General features: G+C 29.7%; 1 protein-coding gene across 4 annotated transcripts; it reads right to left on the minus strand.

Moving 5' to 3' along the window:
- Positions 1-417: 417 nt before the first annotated feature.
- On the minus strand, positions 418-3698 carry LOC112293241 (putative calcium-binding protein CML21). 4 transcript variants are annotated; one of them, XM_073539503.2, is made up of 6 exons: positions 3145-3503; positions 2788-2833; positions 2390-2614; positions 1643-1842; positions 1305-1479; positions 418-1181 (listed from the first exon to the last, which is right to left on the minus strand). In XM_073539503.2, the coding sequence occupies exons 3-6, from the start codon at positions 2574-2576 to the stop codon at positions 1054-1056; spliced, it is 690 nt and encodes a 229-aa protein (XP_073395604.1). In that variant the 5' UTR covers positions 2577-2614; positions 2788-2833; positions 3145-3503; the 3' UTR covers positions 418-1053. The 4 variants fall into 4 exon arrangements, with proteins under 4 accessions (XP_073395604.1, XP_024398214.1, XP_024398212.1 ...); XM_024542446.3 differs by lacking the exons at positions 2788-2833; positions 3145-3503 and adding an exon at positions 3526-3698; XM_024542444.3 differs by lacking the exon at positions 2788-2833 and having other exon boundaries at positions 3145-3502.
- Between the last annotated feature and the right edge of the window lie 13256 nt (positions 3699-16954).

Here is a 16954-nt window from a genome sequence, read left to right on the forward strand (position 1 = left end):
TCCATTCTAATTTTCTTGATATATGGTCAAAGACTTTTTGTTTATAAATTCCTTTGGTTGTTTCCAAATCAATCTCAAATTTGATATTGCTATTTCTATTAAATACTAAAGCATTGAAGAATCGTGGTAGTTGACCTATTTTCAGTATCAAATCCAAGGTTACTTTCCATGTAGATTGCAAAAAAGTACCATTCTGCTCTCAATACTCTATGATTTTCCATCACCCCTGCAATCAACTTATGACGGTGGTTCAACATGTTAAATTAACTCAGTTCTTCAAGATCAGTGAACTCGAAAATAAAAAAGGGGTTTAACCAGATGGTTAAATACTTCCATCAATGAAATAATGACTTGCGACCATTTTAAGGCTCTCCTTTTGTGAAAACAAGTGCGGGAATGGGCTTTTGTTGAACCAACTTTGTGGAAATGCCAGCACTTTGATGTTAATACTTGTACAATATATTGATATCGTCCAGGTTTTGGCAGGTACCATCACAATGGGTGAAAGCTATGCACGCTAAGCCAACAGCAGTGACACACAAACGTCCACCTCTGGCTCATGGCTTCAACCCAGTTCCGACAACCAGCAGCTCAAATAATGGGACGGAAAAAGTATGTAACCTTACCTGGCCATCAGAAAGTACAAAGAAAACTCAAACCTGAGAAAATGCCAGGGCACTGAAACATCTATGCCATATGGTACATATCCAAGAATGGTTGCACGCCAGCTCCAACTCTGGTTCCATCAGCCCAAGAGAATAGATCCTTATCAGCTACAGAAACTTGAGAAAATCTGGATTACTTGAAGAAGAGCAATGTGAAAAAACTATTTAAAAAAAAAAAAAAAAAAAAAAAAAAAAACTTAAATAAAATAGAGCCTAGTTTGAAAATTCCGGTTTCCAAACTTCCTAACTACCGGATGTGGAATATGTATACAGGATACACTGCACAGGGGCTTTGACACTCCATCAAAGGTGAGTTGATTGCTGATGGAGTCATCATTGGTTCATGCATTAGCAACAGATACTTGCTGCATGACCTCAGGTAAAGTTGTCAAGAGGTCGAAGATACATTGTTGTGTCCTGTTTCTTCTTCGTCATTCTCAAGTCCTACCCAGTCCGTAAAAGCGAATAAAAACTCCTTGAATGTGATCATGCCGTCTTTATCCCAATCCATTTCCTCTGCACATGTTGGGGTTCGCATTCGTTTAGTCAGTGTCACATTTACAGGAAAGGCAATGGCAATTGAAAACGGTTGCAGAAATAATTTGATGCATGACAGTGAGGTGGGAAAGAGTAACATACCAAATCTTTGAACGCCAATTCTGTGTCCGTGCCGACCAGATGGTGATGCCTCATTGATAGCCCATATCATCTCCTTCTTGCTGACATAGCCATCTTTATTGCGGTCGAAAAACACAAAAGCCTCTGCAATTTCATCGAAAGTGGCTTCGAGGTCTGGAAGCCCAATTGCCGATTTCTTCACCATGAACATCTCTGGTCAAGAAAATCCTCTAAATTGCATGGCTTTAACAGATCTAACCATGTATGTACGTTTTGATTCAGACATAAACAAGTACACGCGGCTATGTTGGAGAAAACGTGCGCCAATTAGATAAATAGCTTACTATTGAAAAGGATACCACTCCTGTGTGTGTGGGTCTGCCAAGAAGGTAGATGAGTGCTAGCACGACAATAAACTCCTTGAATTGGATCCCATGAGTGGAATCCATGTCACTCTCATGGTGAAATTCCTCGATTTCTTGATCAGAATATTCCACTTGTAGCTCCTGTAGACACTGCTTCAACTCGTCCATGTCTAAGGAACCATCTCCATTCTTATCTGAAAACAAGACAATGAAACATGTGTCTCAATCGAGCCCTTGTGATTTTATTTTCTTTTTTCTTTTTTTCTTTTCTTTTTTCTTTTTTTTTCCTACTGATACAAAAAATAAGTGCATATACCAGGCTACCATCCATGAAGTTTCGGAAGAACGTTCATAGGAACACGAAGCCATACAGCAACATGCTGCCACATTTAATTTCTCAGATATAGGGGAAGCAGCTTTCAGCAATTCACATTTCTGTCAAATTGGGCAGGATAGTGTAATAAGAATATCAAGCACAGCCAAACTCTGGGTTTCTGTCACAACTTTCGAATCCTACATGCTTCCCATAAAATGAACATGCCCCACTTTTGAACTTACTATCTACATTTTGACGGTTAAAATCAGGTGGATTTGTATAACATTATGGTCAATGCGGCGTAATCAACATTGATTTGGCATGTAGAAGAGCGTGCCACCCAAGTGTGAATCTCTTGACAAGTGATCACCGCAGCTGCAGAAAATGTGATAGTCTTATGTATGTAATGTGGCAGGTTTTCAAACCTGCTTTGTTGAAGACTTCTCTTACAGCTTCAAATGATGCGTCAATCTTAGGAAACTTGAGGATGAACGTATTAAAAGTTTTGAGTACCACATTGGCTATCTGTGCTCGCTCGGCCATGGCCTGAATCATCCTCCTCTCAATCTTGGTTAATTGTCCCTTCTGTTCTTGACTTTGTATGAGCCCCATGACTGACTCGATGCCAACTTGTCGCCAAATCTTAACACCTTAAAAGCACAACAACATAAAGCTTGTCAGTGATTTCACACAGCGATCCCACTGCAACGCCAACACATTGCACAGCCATGTACATGAGCATCATCTTCTTGCAACCTCGGTTGGGTTCTAACTAGACACTGTCTAGTTTAGCTCCTAGAAGATTGACAGTATTGAATTAGACCTTCGCTACAGTAGCCGTCCCAATTCTCAGTAGGTATGCTTGCATACTGTACACACGCATTGTCACTTTGGGTTAAGTCACAAAATTCATCCCAAGTGAGCATGATGCACTTGATGGATTGCGTTCCATACAATTCACGTAATGATGTTTTCTCTAGGTCACCATTCCGGCCTCAAGAAAATTCCAGCAGGACTTCAATTTTGCAAATTAACAGTCATCATGGACTTCGGGCTGCCCCTCACACAATTAGATACACTGCCTGGCAAGGTTTGATCCAAGATTATGATTCCCAATTTTGCCACCGCAGTAGAGAATTCAGAGGCACTGTAAAGGTATCCTGGGAAAACAATCGTGTACCAAAATTTTGCAAACCCGTTGCCATGTGGGTGAAGTCGCTCGGAAGACGAAATGCGTACAGCCATAGAGCCGCTACGATTACTAATCGCCGCGGGTCGCACGCAGCAAGCCGTAACTTTACCATTTGTGGAATAAATAAATAAATAAATCTAAAACCCCGTCTAATGAATAATTGCAAGCATAATCCTAATTCCAGCTCCAGAAGCCGCGAGATACATGGATACCACGAACTCCCCCACTCCCCCGCTCCTCCACAACCAACAACGAACCCCCTTACAACCATATGCCCATGTACACCCCGAGAAAACAACTGCAAAGACAAGCCTTCATGCGAGAGACCACCACAACTACGATTCTAAAACGGAGTGAACAGGCACCTACCCATCGAAACCCCGACAACAGCTCACCAATGCGCAGGGTCCAGTAAGGTTCAAGAGCTCCCCAGAGGTGGTGGTGAGTTTGAATGGGCAATAATAAAATGCGACAGACAGAAAGACAACACCACCACGTCGCAGCAGCAGCAGCAGTGACGACCAGGCCCACAAACTCACAGTTACCATCCCCAATCAATGAATCAATCAGTCAATCAGGTGCGCTCTCACTCTCCTCGAAAACCAACCCCACCAATCTGGGCCCCACTGACTCACTCTCTGTGGCACTTGCCTCTTCTTCTCCTCCTTCCCCTTCTTCTCCTTCTTCCCCTTCTTCTCCTTCTTCCCCTTCTTCCCCTTCTCCACATCCTCCTCTCTCTCTATTGTATTGTTGTGTAGCAATCACAGATGTGTTGATGCCATTGTTTGTTAGGTTGTTTCCCATTTGGGTTCTTCTGAGAAATGCCAAGTATTGACCACTTTCTTATCAACATAACAACAACAACAACAATGTGAACCACAACAACAAAAACAACTGGGGTGGACAATCCTGGATTTGGTTGATGTATTTTAGTAATGTGCATTATGTGACTGATTTCTTTGCTCCATGTTCTTCTTCCTTTGTGTTGCTGTGTTTGTGCTGCACTTTCACCATTTTTGCCATTTGCCGTTATTCTGTATCTGTAGCACAGACATGTGATCCTCCCAAAATGTAATGAATCCCAACTTGTTTTGGAGCAACATTTTGCTTCTTAGACTTGCAAACAGACGTATTTTGTAGACGTATTTTGTTGAGGCATGTTGTTGATTATTGCTGCATGAATGCTCCTGCAAATTTGTGGGTCCTTTTGCAATAATATAATGCAGCCACTAATGAGTACGGACAACAAATGCCACATTATTTTAATTTTTGGTGCAAACAAGATTTTGGAATTGTGTATAATCTACACAATTGTCTACAAGGGCAAGAATAAACTAGAAAGGTGAAGCATCTAATCATAGAAAGATATTTTCAAAACCATTTCAAAGTTTTTAAAATTTATTGTATTTATTTCAAGACTCTTGAAACTAGACTAAAAGCTAAAAAGAGTTGAGAAGAGTGAAGAAGGCTTTACTCTTGCCTCTATATATACTCTCTACTTAAGAGCTATGTGGTGACATTCTCTAGGACCTCCAAAACATGTTGATTTTGCACAATACATATCTTAACTTGTGAGACAAGTTTTCAATATAGATACTATATAGTTAAGTTATTCCACAAACTAGCAACATGTGTACCATGTGGTTAATTTGTTGACCAAGTTTCTAACCTATTAATCAACTATAAATATGTGTAAAGACAACGTAGCATCTATGAAGCTTTTAAGAAGCTTCTCTAGAAGATATTATGAAATTAACCTACTTTTACCTACTTCTATCTATTCATATTATCTAATTAATAATGATAATAAATATATGTCCATGTCATTATTCTTTCTTCTAGAAACAAGTTCCACAAGGAGTGGTGATCACATGTTGAAGAAGTCTAAGATGCGGTAAATTATATTTGCCACATACTTTGATCTTTGTATTTTTTTAAAGTAATTGATAACTCTTCTCAGTCATTGATAATATCCCATTTTAGGGTGGAAAGACCACCCTATTATTTGATCATTATTAAAATCTTCGTAACTCCCTTCAAACAAAATATTTGTAATACCATCAAGAGTCATTCCTACTTCTAATAAAATAACTATCTATTCAAGGAAGAATATGTTGTTCTTAAAGGTCTTTGTCCTTTTTTCTTTTTTTTTTTTTTTGTCTTGAAGACTATAATAATTGCAATGTCTCATTTTATAAGTCAACAAATGATGGCTCTTCAATTGAATCTATTGGCTACTAGTTTTTTATCTTTTTAAAGCCAAAATTACATAAAAAAATATAAACAAAAATAGAAGGTAGAATATAATCTTTCCTAAATTGTGTTTTTTTTATAGCAAAGATTTTTTATCCTTCATTTTAGTTTTAATAGATGTCACTAATGAAAAGCTTTAACCTTTTCTACTACATTTGTAAGATTTTTTTATTAATTTTCATGTGCTTTTATTAATATTGTATCCATGTTAATGAATAAGATATTCTAATCTACATCATTGCCTCTTTGAATCTAAGACTTCTTCTATCTCAAATTCTTTATTATTACTAACTTCTATAGGAGGCAATGATATTTGTCTTTTTTTTGAAATATTCACTATCTTATATGGCTCCAAAAGAGACACCTAAAATATAAAATGGATTTTTACAGACTTTGGTAGATGTAATTGATAAGTAATTGGATTGACTTCTTCATAAATAGGAAATGGTCCAAGTCTATGATAATCCAACTTTTCATAAAAGCAAATAGTTTTAAATACAACAAAGTAACCATATCTTATCATCAATGTAAAAATGAGATTATTCCTTGTAATAGATATCCATATTATTTTTTTATTATTCTTAAGCCTCTTTTAGATGCACCTTTATTGTTATATGTAGCTTAGATAAATGATTTGCCAAATCTCTTTCCACATGATTATCAACTTTTGAAAAATCAAAAGCATCAAATTATAGATAATAATCATAATTAGCAAAAAAAGATATTTTTTGTATAGAAGAATGTATCATGTTATCATAAGAAAATTTTACCAATGAGAAATGAATTATCCAATCATCTTATTGGTAACTGATGGTACATCTCAAATATTGCTGCAAAACTTCATTTGCATGCTTTGTTTCTCTATGAGTTTGAGGATAGAAAGCCAAAGATGATTTTATCTCCACCTTTAGAATTTTGAAAAGGGTTCTCTAAAATCTTAATACAAACTAAGTTTTCTTACTTAATATAATATTTCTAGGCAATCCATGATAGCAATTGATATTATCATAAAAAAAAACTTGGTTGTTTCTTTACCTGTGATAGATTTTGTATATGGTATAAAATGTACTATCTTAGTGAAATGATTTACTATTAAAAATATTAAGGTTATAAGAACCTAAGATAGGAAGATTTGTGATAAAATCTATAGAAACAAAAGATTATGGTTGTTTTGGAATAGATAATGGCTGAAAATTTTTGTAAAGTTGATGACGAAGAGTTTTTGATCTTGAGCAAACATCATAAGGTTGTACAAAATTTTTGACCGCTTTTTATATTTGAGGCCACCAAAAATCCTTAGATATTAGTTATAAAGTCTTATTATATCCAAAATATCTTATTGTTGGAAAGTCATGATAAACTTGAAGAACACATAATTAAGCTTTATTTTTTGGAATATATAAGCATCTTTTAAAATTTAATAGATAATTCTTAAATTCAAACTTAGAAAAGTATCATGAGACTTTGAAGGATTTTCTTTAATATTATGAATAAGATGATGAAAAGACATAATTGATTGAATTTGCTTAATAAAAGTTAAATTAATAGTTAGTGTTGATTTCATTGCTTAAAAATAAAGATGCTTTGGCTTCAAGAAAATTATCTATTATTGATTAAAAGTTGTATTTCTTTCCTTTGATATGAGATAAGATTGTCTCAAGAATTTATCTAACAAATCTTATTTTTTTTTTAATCGATAAGTGATTTTGAATTTAAATCTTGACAAAGATATGCTTTAATAAGCTTAACAACAATTCAAAATGTATGTTGACATAAAATATTCAAGATTCTTATAATTTGTATATATAGTAATAAAATTAAAAGTACCTTCTAAATAATGGTACCATTCTTGAAACAAATCCACAATTACAAAAAGTTTTTTATTGTGGATCTTATAATAGATCTTGACTATTGAAAAAAAATTAAAATAAAAAGCTATTGGATGAAATTTATCATTTATTTCTATTTATGATAATATAACATCTAATACAAAGTCTAATACACCTAATTTCATAAAAATAGCTTTAAAAAGTTGACACAATATAAGATTGGTGTAGAAATAAAGGTTGTCTTTAAAGCTTCAAATGCTACTTCCGCTTCTTAATTCCATTGAAGTTTGTCTTTATAAGTCAAACATGTAAGTAGAGCTACAATTTGAAAGAAGTCCTTGATGAAGATCAGATAATAGTAGGCAAATTATAAAAAGAATTAGACATCTCTTAATGTTTTTGAGATCTTCTAATCCATAATAGTTTGAATTTTTTAAGGATTTATTATAAGTCCATTATTTGAAATAACTTATTCTAAAACTTGACTTATGTAGTATAACATATACACTTTTTTTTATCTTAGAATTGAGTCCTACATCTTTTAGTTTTTGTAATATACAACAAATATGAAGTTTATGTTTTTCTAAATTCTTAGAATAGAATAAGATGTCATCTAGCTAATAGACAATAAAATCATCCAAAAACTCTCAAAAGACAACATTTATTAAGTGTTGAAATTTTTTTGGTACATTTGTAAGTCTATAAGGCATGACATTATATTTAAAATGTTTGTACTTGATTTAAAAAATAATATTTTATTCATTTCTTTTTTTAATGCATACCAATTGTATGCCCTTATAAATCTATTTTTGTATAAATCTTAGTTTGGTTCAATTGATCAAGAAGTTTAGATATCAAAGGTAATAGATACTTGTTTTTGATTGTGAAATTATTGAATCTTTAATAATTGACACGCATCTAAATTATTTTTTATTTTTTAGTTTTTTTTACAAATAGAATTGAAGCTCTTATTGGAGATTTGAAATGGCATATGAAGTTCTTGACTACAGTTTCTTCAATATATTCTTGAAATTCAGTAAACTCATTTTATAATAAACTATAAATTGGTCCAAATAGTACTTGAGTTCTTTTTTGAAGATCAATTAAACAATAATAGGAAAAATGATCCGGAAGAATATATATATTTTTTTTCAAATACATCTTGAAAATCTCGATTTTGGCTAAGAATGCCATTTTAAGTCTTTTCACCATTAGAAATAGGTGTAGTAAAAATAATATAAGGTTATTCTTCTTTTGTAATATACAAAAAGGCTCTTGCACCTATAAATATAAGTTTGGTTGTAGTAGACTTATGACTTTCTACTTAATTAACTACACCTTTAATTATACTTTCAAAAACATCAAGACTATGAAAAATCTAATCTATTTAAGAATAAGAATTTTTAACGACAATAAATCTTATATGACTAAATTAAAAAGAGATTTAATGATATTAAATACCACAAAGCTACTATAATTGTTAATTATTACTTCTAGTAGAAATATTTTATGAATAATATCTCCAGAGGATAATGGACGACCATCTATGACTTTTATATGAATAGGTTTTATTTTCTTTACTAATAATATGTTATGTCCTTTAAAAAATCCTTCATTTAAAAAATAAATTGAGACTCTTGAATTTAATAAGACAAAAGCTTTATAATATTTAGGTCCTAAATTAACATCTATTATAAAATAAAGAGAGGAATTTTAGGAAAAAATAAGACCTTCATTAGATGTTGTGCAAAGTTCCAACCACATAGTCCCTATTGTAGTTAGATACACTCATTTTTCAACATGCTATCTTTTTTGACAATTGTACTTCTCATTTTATGATTGTATCACTTCTTTGGATAATATTGAGTAGTGTGCTTTGATTCTTTAGAGTATAAACATAATCTTTCTTATTGATGACAAGACTTTTCTTCCTCAATAAGAAATTTAAAGCGTACCACATCAATTTGCATATCCTCTATTTTTGAAGATATGTGTTGAGAAAACATTGGTATTACCATTAAATTGTGATAATGTTATGGTCTACTTATGTAATTTGTAAACCAAAATTTAGAAAGCCAATTGTCATACTTTATAATAAAATCAATTGTCTAACTCAATGTTTAAAGATCGGGTAAACTGAGCATCAATTTCTTTATGTCATATTATAATCCATAAAGAAATTGACTAATGAGTGTAGTATCATTTTACTTGATGTTAGTTACAATTGTCAAAATTATGAAGTATACAATGTTACAAATTGATTTTTTTATCACAAAATATAGATTTTTTTTATTGCAACACAAATTATATCATGTTTTTTATACATGAATCAAAACTCCACCAAAAAAGCTTTAAAATTATCCAATATTAGATTATGTTATTCAAAAAAAGATAAAAACCTTAATAATGTAGAACCAAAAAGTATTTATTTAATAAATGTGACTTGTAATCCTTGAGTTGAATAGCTTTAAAATTGAAGTTCAACTGCTAATTGTATTTAATTCATAAATCCTCAAAACTTTGATCTTATATCATTAAACTTCTCAAATAAGGGAATTCTTGATTTTTTAGTGCTTGAATGGTATTCCACTATAAGAAAAAAAATATGATTTGGTACAGATATTGAAGTAGCTCCAATCATCTCTTTATCTTTATTTTTTGTTATTTTTATTCATTCTTGTGGTAGTAAATTAAGTTGATGCATTGCAAGCATTAATTCTTTTAACTATTCTTGCATTTGTGTTATTATACTTTTTATTTTGATAAGCTTTATATAATAATATTTAAAAGAAAAATATCTAATATTGCTTAAGACAAGCAAAAAAAATATCTTCAGGATAAAAAAAATACTAAAAAATAATATCAATTTATAAGAGGGTAATTTCAAACTTCTAATATGTTTATGACTTATCAAAAAATATATATAATCGACTCTTAATCAAATAAAGATAAAGCTTTAATATTATAAGTGTACTCTTGTCAATTTGTCAAGGATAAGAATTCAATGAAAGCAAATAAAAAAATTATACTTTTTTAAAGAAATATAATAAAATAAAAATAAGAAAGTATGTATATTAAAAAAAAAATTAAAATAGCTATTGCCAAAAGACAAGAAAACTAGAGATTCTTGAAACTAGACTAGAAATGAGAAAAGAGTCGATAAGAATAAAAAAGAATTTACTCTTATCTCTATATATGTTGTCTACTTAAGAGCTATGTTGCAATGTTTTATAGGACTTGCAAAATGTGTTGACTTTGCATAACATGTGTCTTAACTTATAAGGCAAATTTTTTATATGGGCACCACATAGTTAAGTTGTTCTATAAGCTATCAATATGTATGGCATGTAGTTAACTTATTGACCAAGTTTCTAACCTATCAATCAACTACAAACATGTGTAAAGTCAAAGCAGTATCTATAAAGCTTTTAGAAAGCTTTTCTAGAAGATATTCTAAAATCAATCTATTTTTATTTATTTCTATCTATTCATATTACCTAAATAATAATTATAATATATATATGTCTGTCATATCTAATCAACTAAGATTACAAAATATACATCATTGAAGGTAAATGCCACAATGATGTTATTGTTTAACTATATTCCTTCAAACTAATGTTGTAGCACTTAGACCACCAAAGAATATAAGATACAAAGTAGAAAAAATCATCAATTATGATCAAGAGATGAGGTATAGCTAGAAGACTTTTTATAATGAAGACAAATCCAATCTCCTTATAAGAGAGTCAAAAGAGGTAATATCAAACATGCCATATGCCATCTATATTGGCATTGATGACTTAAAAGCATAGTAGTAGTTCTTTTCTCTTTACCACATATAAAACAAGAAAGACCAATCGATATAACTACTAATTTAGGATGTATAAAATCATTAATAAAAAGATAACAAGGAACATAGTATTTTGAATGCTCTCAATACTCTTATCTATTCTTGTCTTCCAACAAAAAAATACCACTAGATAATACATCTTTCATATATAGAATTGAGTGTCGTATCTTAACATCAAGTGTTGTAGGTACTTCATATTGTAAATACACTTCCGTAAATCATATTTGATAGTCTGAACAACCTGCTCAATTAGGCCATCTACCTCAAGATGATTTTTAGATATAGTACAATGATCTATCAAAGCTTTAGTACATAAAGCTTCAAAACTCTCAAAAAAATCTTTTTTTTGATCCATTAAAATTTCAGCAAGTGTTCTAAAACATGCCAATACTCAATCAAAAAAAGTGATATTTGCCAATTCTAATGAATTTGGTAGTAAAGTCACAAGTTCAATCCACTTCTCAAAATATTCTATCATCACCAATATGTATTTAACTCCACATGAAGTAACAATAAGTAATCCACTAAAGTCTAAAGATCAATAATAATACAAATCTATAATAGGTAATGGCTTCAATTAAGGTAGTAAGGTGTTAAAGCTTGATTTAGCTTGATCACACACTTCACATTGAAAAACATATGTGGCCACTTCTTAATATATATTACTCCATCAATATTAATTATACAATATAGTATGTTCTATGTACTTCAAAATATCCAAGTTCTTCATGTACTTGGTATATTAAGGAGGCTCTTTGATTTGGCCTTGAAACTATGTACCTAGCTCTATGATGCCACATACAAAATAAAAAATTATTCTTCTAATAAAATCTCATTATTTGGTAACTAATTCTATTTCTTTTTATATTAGAGATAGTTAAAAGAAATTTTCTTTATTGATGCTTATATAAAAATATAAGATCTTTCCACACATCACTAATTATTTGATTCTTATCCAATTTCTCATCTAAATTCTGGTCAAGAACCATGGTTGTACAAGCTAATATTAAAGACAAATATATAATTGCATGCCATCCAAAGATTAATTCTTGATCACAATTTCTATGCCATCAAGCTTTGATTAAGTCTTCTTGTGATGGACTTGGATTACAAGAAAATTCATTGGTATCTAAATTGATAATGCTTATCCAATGGACAACTTCAAAGTCATATTCTTGAAGCAACAAAGCTCATCTTACAAGCTTGCTAGTAAGCTTATCTAACTCTATAAGCTACTTCAAAGATTAATGGTTAGTTACCAATATAAAGAATTGACCATACAAATAAGGCCAAAAGTGAGCAATGGTCCAAATTGATACCAAAGCTTCTCCTTCAAAAGATGAATAATTTGACTTTACATTGTTATTACTTCTAAAAAAAAATGTAATAAAATATTTCTATTTTACATCATTTTTTTTGTATCAAGATTGCTTCCAATCCTACTACACTCCAATTTGTATGTAATTGAAAAGGTCTATTAGCATTTGGACATCAAAGCACTAGAATTGAATCCAACTTTTGCTTCAATGTGTCAAATACATGTTATTGCTCACAATTCCAAGTCTATGGCTGATCTTTATTTGTAAGAATAGTTAAAGGCTTGGCAATGATGCTAAAATTTTTTACAAACCTTTGGTAGTAGTTTACCAATTCTAAAAAAACTCAAAGTTATAAAACAACATTTGGTGTCAAGATTTTATACAAGGCATTTATCTTTACTTGTCATATGGCATGATTTCTTGGAATAATCATGTAATCCAAGTATGATAATTGTTCATAGAAGAATTTATACTTAATATGATGCAAGTATAATTTCCATTATTATAATTATTCAAATATTCTTTATAAATACCTCACATCATGTTATTAAAATAATAACACCATTAATGTAGCATCTAAAAAATGATAAGCCAAATAAAAATTAGTCCATTATTTATTAATATTTAATTAGTGCATTTTTAAGATAAAATTGAAGAAAATTCTAATAATAGAATTGATCTTTGTTATCTTGATTAAGTCTCCAAAATAATGACTTCATCTAGGCTTTAACAAGTAATAATATTTGATGATAATCAAATCTTAAATCTAAGGTTTAGGCACCATCTTTCTTAAAGGTACTAAGCTTATATAATTGTTGGAAGATTGAATGATTATCTTTCAATTAGATATAAACAGATTTTTTTTTATAAAATTTAAGATCTTTAAGATTAAAGTTAAAATAACAGTGATATGAGCGGATAAATGCTTGTATTGTTTTTTCTTTGACATCAATAAGATGTAGCCCTAACTTCAATTACCAATCATCAAACTTTGTGGTCTCATTCTTCACCAATAGAGTACTATTATATATCAACATAGCTTTTAACTACTAATTTTTTGAAGAAATAATTCCTATGCCTTCAATATCCTCATTTCTAACTAAATGAGGAGTTTCATCACTACAATGTTTGTATGAATTTGAAATGTTGGTAAAACATAAAGTGTCTTCTAAAAACAAATCTTATAAGAGAGTCTCTTGAATATTTATTTTCTCTAAGTCTTTAGCTAAAATTGCAAAGACACATTGAGCTTATAGTTCATCAGTTGCATGCATCTATAAGTAAAAGAATGACTTGAATTCTTTAATCTTAGTAATTTTAGGCTCCATTGCTTCCTAACCATTGTTCTCTAATTTCAAAATACTAAAATAACTAAGAATAGAAAGAAATTATAATTATTTAGGATATATAATTAATAATCTTTAAATATGATGTTAGGCTCTTTAATTAGAAGTAATTCCAATATCCATATAAATGTATTGTCAAACAATAAGCCCAGCTTTTAATATTCTTTTTAAACATGTACCAATGTATGCAAAGAGTTCTTTAAAGATAATACCTTTATTTGGTGGATGCCAATAAATAGGTTGGGAAAAAATAATTAAGAAAGAAGATTTTGGTATCTTCAATATATTCAATGAAGTTACAATCTCTTCACATTAGCAAAAACATTTTGCACATATTTTCTAAAGAAGAGATGGATCCGTTTAGTATTTTGTATAAACTTCTAAAGACAGTGGATTAGGTGGCCATATAGAATGGAACATAAATAAGGCAAATCAGATACCAATGTACCACAATCAAATAAGATTGGCTATAAGTATGTTTGTAGAATTAACATCTACAAGACCAAATGATAAAGGCAATCACATATGAGTATTAAGATCTCTACAATTATTTTGATAGCTAAATAAAGATTCTAGTACCTCACTTATTATAAGTGATATATTTTAGTTTTTGTTTAGGCATGTGTGGTAGCTACAACTACTATTTGTTATAATATACCAAATGTGTAATTTTCTAGAGAAGAACTTGTTTCACTTTTAGAAATCACATGAAATCCAATGACTTGGCCTAATAAAGCTACAATATTAAATCTCTTTTTCAACTTACAATTTTAGATTCTAATACCTTTTTTTAATCCAAAACATATTATTTGTGTAGATGTAATATAAAGCTATTATCTTAATTGTGGTTAAGCTTACTGCAATAACTATACTTCAATTATATTTTTTAGATGTATCTCTTATTTTATTCATCTCAATTTTTGGCTTAGATTTTTTCATATGCAAGGTTTTTTTCTTCTTTGAACATCTAGAATCATTCTTTATGTGACTAAATTCACCACACTTCTAATAATATATAGTCTTTTTAAATTAAATTTTTACCAATTTTCTTATAGCAATTGCCACCTTCTTAGACTTAGACACATCTATTATCTAGGCTACCATGTCAATATTATTATATTGACAAAGTACCTTATTGTATTTTTTAACTTTAGTAAATACTTGTATGAATGTTATCTTGTTGTCATAGTTAAAAATAATTCTTGATGTTGCTAAATCTAAGAGTCTCTTATCAATCTTAAATAAGAAAATCTTAATAAATTGGCTCTCAACAAAGACATCTCTTAACTCCACTACAAACCAAGCCAAATGAGTATATATGATATGTAAAATATCTTATTTTTTATGGCATAAGTCTTAAATACATCATATTTTATCATGCCTAAAACCTACATAAAATATCTTTACCTCTAAGATCCAAAGCCTTTGAGTGATATCCAATGGTGAAACATATTAAAAAATCTCATTAGTATTCATTTTTGGCCCAAAGTCCTTGGTGTGATCATTATCTAAGTAGTTTGGTGAAAGAGATCAATAATATTGATTCCTAGTATGTAACATAAAAAGAACTATTTGAATACTTGTGACTATTTAAAGGCTAAAAGAGCAATCTATACTTGTAAAACCACCAAGTTTTGTAATTCACTGGCAATCATCTTTGAATCACTACAGATCCAATATATCCACAAATAGAAGGATTTTGCCTACTATCAATCCGATTTTATCTCTATATTATACCTAATAATATAAAATAGTACAAATATAAAATAGAGTAACCATAAAAAACCTCTAAAAATAATATCTGCAACTTAGAGAAGGTACTAAAAATGAAATTCAAAAATCCACATTGGATCTTCATCTCCAACAATACATAAGCAAAAATCAAAAGTAAATCAAAGCAACCAATACTTGCTCGCCATTGATAGTCACAAATTACAAAACATGTGACAATAAAAGATAATTATAATAAAATGAAATGTAGAGAAGTGAAAAAAAATCAAAATTTACTTAAAAAATAATCAAATTTTAGTAAATTTGACTTCAATGCTCCAAATAACCTCCATTCTAAAAATTAAATATGCCAACGGAGTCTTTGGGTCTCTTCCATGTAAAATTGGTTCAAAATTTGACTTCCATATATCAATTGGACCTTGGAAACTATGTTGGTTATTAGTATATTTGCATTAGAAAGTTCATGTCAATAGACCACAAACTTGAGCTATAAGAACTAAAATAAAAGGTTCATTTCAAGCAATTAGTTCTCTTAAATCTTCAATAGTTGAATAGTAGTCTCATATATATTTGATATCAATATACTTCTATTGTGTACAAATACATATCTCATATTTTTTAACTATATTTATCATATCATATATTTGTTAAATATACTTCATTATATATTTTTTATTTATATCATATCACATAAATTTTTAGTATATAAAATAAAATCTTATTTGAAAATGCATTGGAGACTTGGCTATGGAAGATAAATTAGAAATTGCAACAATAAGGTCCTATTAATTCTAATAAAATCCTACAAAAATCTGAATTAAATCTTAAAATTTATAATAAAATTTTAATCAAATCCAAAAAAATATATTAAAGAAATTACAAAAAAAACACAAAAAAAAACTATATAAAAAAATCCTAATAAAATCTTAATGTAATTCTAAATAAAATCCAATAAAATCCTAACTAAATCTCAATCAAGTCCTAATAAAATCTTGATAAAATCCTTATGTAATTCTAAACATATCCTAAATAAATTCTTAGTAAATCCTAATCAAATCCTAAATAAATTAAATTTTATTTCGTAAATCCTAATAAAATCTTAATTAAATCATAAATCCTAAAAAATCATAAAAAAATCATAAAAAGTGAATCTTAATCAAATCCTAAATCTTAATCAAATCCAAAATCTTAATCTAATCGGCATCAAATTCTAACAAAACCTTGGCAAACCCTCATCAAATTCTAAAAAAAAATAAAACTTTAATAACTAATTTTATATTTGTTGATTTCAAGTCAAAATTTGCACATCTCTTAATCTATAAGTTTTAAATAAGTTTTGATCTAGAAGTTCTAAATATTAAGGAAGATCAAATATATCAAATAGAAGATAAACTTCATAATCCACTTGAATGTCAATCAATTTCTTTTTCCATACTTAATATCGATCTCTCAATACTATTATCTATT

This window comes from Physcomitrium patens, chromosome 16, assembly GCF_059467195.1.
Source record: "Physcomitrium patens ecotype Gransden chromosome 16, ASM5946719v1, whole genome shotgun sequence".
In the NCBI taxonomy this organism is placed as follows: domain Eukaryota; kingdom Viridiplantae; phylum Streptophyta; class Bryopsida; order Funariales; family Funariaceae; genus Physcomitrium; species Physcomitrium patens.